Source organism: Ostrea edulis, chromosome 6 (assembly GCF_947568905.1).
Source record: "Ostrea edulis chromosome 6, xbOstEdul1.1, whole genome shotgun sequence".
Taxonomy (NCBI): Eukaryota; Metazoa; Mollusca; class Bivalvia; order Ostreida; family Ostreidae; genus Ostrea; species Ostrea edulis.
Genome location: NC_079169.1, coordinates 19,417,899 through 19,426,042, shown reverse-complemented (window position 1 = coordinate 19,426,042; position 8,144 = coordinate 19,417,899). Strand labels below are relative to the sequence as shown.

At 37.1% G+C, this 8,144-nt stretch overlaps 1 protein-coding gene across 2 annotated transcripts in view; it reads right to left on the bottom strand.

Moving 5' to 3' along the window:
• LOC125647781 (WD repeat-containing protein 76-like) overlaps positions 1-3,356 on the bottom strand; it is a 31,828-nt gene extending 28,472 nt beyond the window's left edge. For both annotated transcript variants that reach the window (XM_048874593.2, XM_048874594.2), the window contains exons 1-2: positions 3,050-3,356; positions 1-40 (exon numbers count right to left, since the gene is read on the bottom strand). The exon at positions 1-40 is cut by the window's left edge and continues 176 nt beyond it. In XM_048874593.2, the coding sequence (XP_048730550.2) occupies positions 1-40; positions 3,050-3,127 (118 nt within the window). In that variant the 5' untranslated portion in view covers positions 3,128-3,356. The remainder of the gene's footprint in view (positions 41-3,049) is intronic.
• Between the last annotated feature and the right edge of the window lie 4,788 nt (positions 3,357-8,144).

The following is an 8,144-nucleotide window of genomic DNA, read 5'->3' as shown; positions in this document are numbered from 1 at the left end:
AAGGCTGCTTTGGTTCTGTTTTTATGGCAGTGAGACCAATCTATATAACAATACATTGTAGATTTATATTTATTTTTCTCCTCGATTTTTATGTTTTTGAATCAAAATTTCTTATAATTTTACAGTAACAAGAGGCCCTTGGGCCAAATTGCTCACCTGAGTCACCTTGGCCCATATTTAAAGATTTCCCCTATGTATTCGCATAATCTTTGATCCCTAATGTAGCCCCAACCTACCCCAGAGGGCTATGATTTTCACAAACTTGAATCTGCATTATGTCAGGAAGCTTTCATATAAATGTAAACTTCTTTGGCCCAATGGTTCTTGAGAAGAAGATTTTTAAAGATTTTCCCTAAATATTCATAAGTAAAACTTTGATCCCCTCTTGTGGCCCCATCCTACACCTGAGGGCCATATCCTACACCTGAGGGCCATGATTTTGACAAACTTGAATCTGCACAATGTCAGGAAGCTTTCACCTGAATTTGTACTTTCCTGGAAAAGTGGTTCTTGAAAGAAGATCTTTAAAGATTTTTCCTATATATTTGCCTGTAAAACTTTGATCCCATATTGTGGCCCCATTCTATGCCTGCATGGGGCCATGATTTTGAACAAACTTGAATCTGCACTATGTCAGGAAGCTTTTTAATATACATCTCAGTTTTCTGGCACAGTGGTTCTTGAGAAGAAGATTTTCATATATATATATATATATATATATATATATATATATATATATATATATATATAAGCAAAAAAACCCAACAACACCCTACTTTCTTAAAGTGTCAGATCTGAGAAGATACAAGGCCAGTAAAGAAATTTATAAAAGCACTGAAAAGGCCACGACATTGTTGGTTATTTAAAACTCAAATTTTCGACGCAACCCGCCTCTTTATCAAGAGACATATATATTATATAAACAAAAAACACGCAAAAACGACAAGTATCAATCTACATTGGTAACTGTTGACTTGTATTGAGTGATAAAAATGGTGGTGGTTTCGTTGTAAAGCGTGTTTACTGACGATCGATGATTTAGAAAGTTTGTACCATGGTCGCAGGGTTCCAACTTCGACTGAATACCTTAGGGGCCAAGTGGGCCCCTGAATAAGAAATCCTGTTAACCCACATGGAATTTTAGTAGCCCACACATAACATGAAATTGAATAACATGGGTTGTTTTTTTTTTACATGAAAAAGAAACATCAAGTCACATTGCAATTTATTTAAAAAATTAAAATATCAATATTTAAATTCTGTTTCCTTCTCCGTAATTCTTTCAAATACCTCTCTCATTTCCACTCTCATTTCGTCAACCTAGCAAAAATATTAGAGTTCATGGACTTTTATGATCTTTGTTGCGTCTGACTTTAACTCACATTTCTTCAGACTTTTATGTTATTTCAAAATTTCTCAGCTTTACGATGCTGTCAAGTTTATAACTTGGGCAAGCTGTCACAACGATAGGACCTCTCGTGTCATGTTTTGTACACACAGCATGTCATCCCCTTTTCGCCGTCATCGAGCCATATTCTCCCCTTCTTTCCACTTTGGTTAAAAGCAGACGCTTTCTTTTCGTTTGAAGTAACCCTTGCGTTGTTCAACTTCTGGTTTAAATACATTTTGGAAGGTTTGATACCCCAGGAATGTCTCGCCAAGTGGCAAAACCTCAACCGGAAATTGAACTTCAATTATAATAGGACTCGAATCGGTCGGAAAGAAAAATGTTGATCAGACAATTACGGTCGCCAAGTGGGCGACGAGAATGGAAATTTTGGGTGCCCACAAGCAAAGTTTAGTCGCCAATGCGAGTGGGCGAGTGGTAATTTGGAACCCTGGGTCGGGTCGAGATGAAAATAGAATTATTATTGATTACAGAAATCAGATAAATTTAGAGGGAAAACTTCCAAAACAATGTGATTATGGAATAAAATGGTGGGAAGATAATGATATGGAGTGATTAAGTTCAAAACAATATTTGGTAGTCCGTACCATTTTATAAACTGTACAAATATCCTGCTGCGTTTATTTCTGTTATGATGTCATTGCAGTGGCGGATCCAGGGTTTACGAAAGGGTGTGTGTGAAAGTCAAGTATAATTAGCCAAAATACTCAGCCATTTTGGGTGCCAATCTGGAATTTTACTCACACTATTTCTATTATTTAAATTTGTGGCGAGGGGTGTGTGTGTCTAAATCGCCCACTGCATTGCATAAGCAAAAAGCCAGGTAAAATTACGGGAACTGACTTTTGAAGCTCGGTGATTGTATATTGTATTCATACACGAGAACAAACTGATCACGTGACCAAATTCATGTCACACGAAATTGAACATTGATTTCATTAGTACTGTCATATAAGGAAGTGCATTGGCAAATGTAAATATTCCTCCTTAAATAGGTTTTTCTAATAAAATAGCATCCACATATGTAAATATTTTGAAATATATCTAAATCCCTAGCCTTGTTTTCTTTGCAATAAATAACAACTAAGTTGAAATTGCTTACATTGAAATGTCGCTTCTATATGAGGTGATGTGTTGTTTTTAAAATGGTTATATTGGACTATTGGTTACACGTACATTGTTCAAATCTAAAAATGTTCAACAATTATTATGCGAATTTTAGCTATATCACTGAACTTCAGAAAAATAGCTTTATAAAGCGATATTGCTTCATAACGCTATATAACCACAGGAATCAGCAGTTATATCTGTAAGGTCTACAATGTAATCAACAACCACTAAGTTTTAAGAGCGTGGCTCTCTCAGGCAATGAAATCTCTACCATCGCAAAGCTCAGTGGTCGTTGTTTACATTGTAAACCTTTACAGATTAATGTAATTCACTCGATTGACGCTCATGACTTGGTCAATCGAATGAATTTTATTGACTTTAAGGTTAAATTTCGAACTCCTGTGGTGTATGTAGCGTCGCTCACACTAACGGCAATACTTCATCTAGGCCTAGATAATAAATTAGGCACAAGGTTCTTTTTTAAAGCGAGTTTTTTTTTAACAACTGACATGAAAATAAATCAAATAATACCTTCTTCCTCTTCTGATCTTGGACACCTTCACTGTCTGATAATCTACGTTTCATTCTACTACGTAGGGTGATCGGCATGCCTGTTTTTCACGTTTCGTAACAAATATTTCAACCGCCAACGTTATACAACCTTCCCGCGAAGAAGTCGATTTGATCTTCAATGACAGAAGAGTTCCGACAACTATAATGAAACCAGATCCGTTTAACGTTGTCAAATCCGAAATAAGATAAATCGAAAATAAATACATTGGAATCAGAAGCTCTCTAGCAGTGGTGTAGCTTCCATTGAGGCAACCGAGGCAGCTGCCTCGGTAAAAAAAAAAAACAACAACACCTTTTACGTTGTTAAAATGTCGATAGCTTCTGGGGGGCTGCGCCTCCCAGACCCCCTGCCTCGGTAATATTCGAACCCAAGCTACGCCTTATTCTCTTTAGAGAAGTCGAGAGGCATAGCCTACGCCTCTCGACTTCTCTAAAGAGAACAGCTACGCCTATGCTCTAGGCTTAGCTCCATTAAAGAAAGCTCTCTAGGCTTAGTTCCGTTAAAGTCATAAGCTCTTTAAGCTTAGCTAGTGCCGGTTAGTATTTATAAAATTTATTTATATCAACGCAATATATAAAATATATTTATAAAATTGGAGCATATGTTCTTCTGATATCTTGCCTCTCACAGCAGGGGTACGACAAAGATCTATTGTAGGACCACTCCTATTTTGTTTTACATGAAAATGACCTCCCTTTACGTTTATGTGTAAATTGTTTAGAATTGATATGTTTGCAGACGATGCAACTCTGAATGTATCTGATATATTGAAAAATTTATAAATTAAAAAAAAAAAACCCATTAAAATAACACCCTCAAAACCACCTTTATACTATTCATATGGCCAGCGATATGTTAATATTATCCATACCAAATTAAGACATTCTTGCATTTTAAATAATGACCTTTCTCGTAAAAACATCACTGCATGCCTCTCCAAATTGTATGTGGTCATATTCATAGGCGTAGCTTGGGTTCGAATATTACCGAGGCAGGGGGTCTGGGGGGCTGCGCCCCCCAGAAGCTATCGACATTTTAACAACGTAAAAGGTGGGTGTTTTTTGTTTTTTTTTTACCGAGGCAGCTGCCTCGGTTGCCTCAAAGGAAGCTACGCCACTGATATTGATGCCCATCATAAGATACCCATCATTTCTTCTTTGCATGCAAAAGATACTCAAACAAGAAATTGTTTTTTCAATGAACTGCTTCAGCTAAATGATATTGCTATTGTCGATACCCACTTTTTATTATGGGGAAATGAATATTTTTCATGATGTAAAGTTTTATATTTTCAGAGCAGTTCAGAAGTTTATTAAGAACTCTAAAAGATTTTAATCGGACCTATATATCATAATTTTAAAATATGTTTTGCATTTTATGCCTGATTATGTACTTACATGAACCTAAACATATATTGTATATTATCATAATAGTACATTATGACTAATATTATATTTTCTGTGGTACAACAATCTTTATTTGTATATATGTATAGCATAATATATACTACTCAAAATTTGATAAGGATCATAGATATTATTCTGTTTAAAAAATTAATAACTGCATAACTGGCAATATTGTGTCCAAGTGAAATCAAAAACGTCTTCAACAAACTTGCACGTGCATTTCATGCCATGGGAAATGCGTTTCTCATCACAGTTTATGCTTTTGCTACCATTGCACGATTTTCACTCAGGCATCGGTGTCTGATTCTTTCTAAAATTTCAAACTCACTTGAGTGTTTACACTGCGTTTATCAACACAATGCCCCCTCAACGTGTAAGGCGTCGCCTGACGACAGAACAACTGGGCAGATGTATTGGAATGCTTTACGCTGGCTATTCACAACGTGACGTTGCAAATGCACTAAACGTCAGCCAGAGCGTTGTAAACAGGGCTTGGAACCGACAGCAAACTTTTGGTACAGCAGCACACCGACATGGGGGTGGTCGTCAGAGGTCGACAACCCAACGCCAAGACCATTTTGTGGCTCTTCGGGCACGACGCCATCCCTTCTGGACAGCAACCAGCCTACGTAACGACCCCCTGAACGCCTCGGGGATGAATGTGTCCACTCAGACGATACGGAATCGGTTTCACAATGCAGGTCTCAACTCGAGAAGGGCATTTGTTCGAGTCCCTCTGACTGTTCGACACCGGCGGGAGCGATTGGACTGGGCTGGAGATCATGTCACTTGGACACAGAACGATTGGGTTCAAGTTCTGTTCACCGATGAGTCCAGGTATTGTTTGGACTTTACAGACAGGAGGCACCGAGTGTGGCGACGACAACGTGAACGTTTCCATGATGCCAACATCAGTGAACATGACCGTTATGGTGGTGGTTCCATCATGGTCTGGGGTGGAATCAGCAGGGATGGAAGAACAGATCTTCATGTCCTGGAAAGAGGAACAATGACGGGGTGAGGTACCGGGATGAGATCCTCGATGTTTACGTCAGACCCTACACTGGTGCTGTTGGCCCTGAGTTCATCCTGATGGATGATAACGCCCGTCCTCATCGCGCCAGGGTGGTGGAGCAGTACCTTCAGCAGGAGACAATTGTCCGTATGGACTGACCAGCGCACTCGCCGGACTTGAACCCGATTAAGCATGTATGGAACATGCTGCAGGTTGCCCTTTCACGCCGTAGAGCACAACCCACGACTTTCACAGAGCTCGGAAACGCCCTCGTGGAAGAGTGGAACAACCTTCCCATTGGAAACATCCGGGTGCTTATTGACAGCATGGCTCGACGTTGTCAAGCCGTCATTGATGCAAGGGGAGGCCATACCCGGTATTGACACTTCATCGACTAAGTGTAGTGATGGACTATCCCCAAAAACTGTGTAATTCTTTCTCAGGTTTGCTGTTAACTTTTTGTTATGAAATGCCTTTTGGTGTTGTTATCAGATTTCAAGCATTCCGTATTGATAAAAGTTCATGGCGTTCATGAATTTTCATTCATAACCTGAGTAAACACGTTTCTGAGTCAAATGTATGTCTTTTGTTATGTTAGTGGTAAATTACACACATATAACCTAGTGATCCTTATCAAATTTTGAGTAATATATTTTGTATACGGGAGAGGTTGTTTAAGTTGCTAGAACTTGTAACCAATCCCTTTGTATATTTATACAATAAAATATGTTCAAATCTATGGAGCGCCAAATTAACATAAACTCAAATAATTGAAGATATCTTCAATTATTTGAAGATATCATCAATTCAATTATTGCTCTCTTTAATTGAATTAATGCGCGCATTAAATCAATTATTGCTCTCATCAACTGAATTAATGCGCGCTTCAATTCAATTATTGCTCTCATCAATTGAGTTAATGCGCGCATCAGTTGAATTAATGAGAGCAATAATTGATTTAATGCGCGCATTAATTCAATTATTGCTCTCTTCAATTCAATTGATGCGCGCATTAATTCAATTAATAAGAGCAATAATAGATTTGATGCCCTCATTAATTCAATTATTGCTCTCTTCAATTCATTTGATGAGAGCATCAATTTAGTAGAAATATTGCTCGCAATAATTAATTTAGAGCTCGGTATAAATAATTTGATGATCTCTTTAATTCAATTGAAGATATCCTTAAAATCATTTACAATGCTTTTGTATAAGGAATTAATGCGCGCATCAATTCTTTTAAGGAGAACAACAATTCATTTAAAGATATCATTAATTCAATTGTGGATATGTTGAATTGAAGATATCTTTAATTATATAGTTGCTCTCTCTAAAAGAATTATTGATCTCTTCAAATGAATTAAAGATATCATTAATTCAATTGAATAGAGCAATAATTGAATTAATGCGTGCGCGCAACCCTTGTTTGAATTAATTACATTACATAAGTGTATTTTATTGTACAGAGCCTTTTTATGGTATGAGCCCCGAATATCTACGGGGTCTTTTTGTTTTTCAAACTCATGATTCCTATTCCCTGCGTTCCGAATTAAATTATAATCTTCGTTTACCAAATCATCGATCAATCTTATTCGAAAACGCTCTTCAATACTCAGGGGTGCATGTACGTCTGGAATGAGCTACCATTAAACATAAAATTATCACCGTCCAGTGACGTTGCTATAGGTTTGAAATAATTGTAAGCAGGGGGTCTGGGGAGCGGCAGCCCTCCAGAAGCTGAGGAAAGTTTTCGTAATATATACATGTATTAAAAATTTAACGAAAATATTTGTAAGCACGTGCTTAATTAAAGTGTACCTATTTTTGGAAGAAATATTGAAAAATTCATAATTAACCGTCGTTAATGTTAAATACACGTTCTTGTAAATAAATGTGTGTGCATGTGAATTTATATGTATAATTTTTCATACCCGCCCCTTTTCCCCTTTTGTACTACATGTACACTGTACCTCTTCCACACCATGAATATTGACCCCCCCCCCCCCCAATTGTTTTAAATACCACCTTCTTATACATTGTATATGATCACGGAACCTATCACTTTATTCTTATCTTTGATTGTACGTATCGTTAGGAGTATATTGTTTGTATTTCAGAATGCCCCGGGGAAGAATAGTACCATGTACTAACCGGACTACCTTCTCTAAATAAAGCATTATTATATAGATAACTTTTGTTCTTCTTTTTTTTCAATTATATCTGTCTATTGATCAGAATTCAGATACCCGTGATTAACGTCACGAGCTCTCTAGGCTTAGCAAATATATATTTAATCATCGTTTGATTTGTGATTGAGTATAATTTATAATTATGAATATAGAGGAGAGAAGAATACAATTATATCAAAATTGCATGTTTATGGGACTTTCTTAAAAAATCCGAATTACGAGAAAATAGCAGTTGTGAATTATTGGCCGTTATTAGTCTCTACAGATGTCACTCCACCTGAGATCTATGTTAAAAGTTGGATTGACAGGCAGCCTACCATTGATCACAATACAGGTAAAATCTTGGGATGTTAATTTGCCTGTCAAGTAAAGGGTTTTCAAGATATTGAGGGGACAGTGTCTTCCTATGTCCAGAATGGATTGACCCTTGACCTTTCCACTT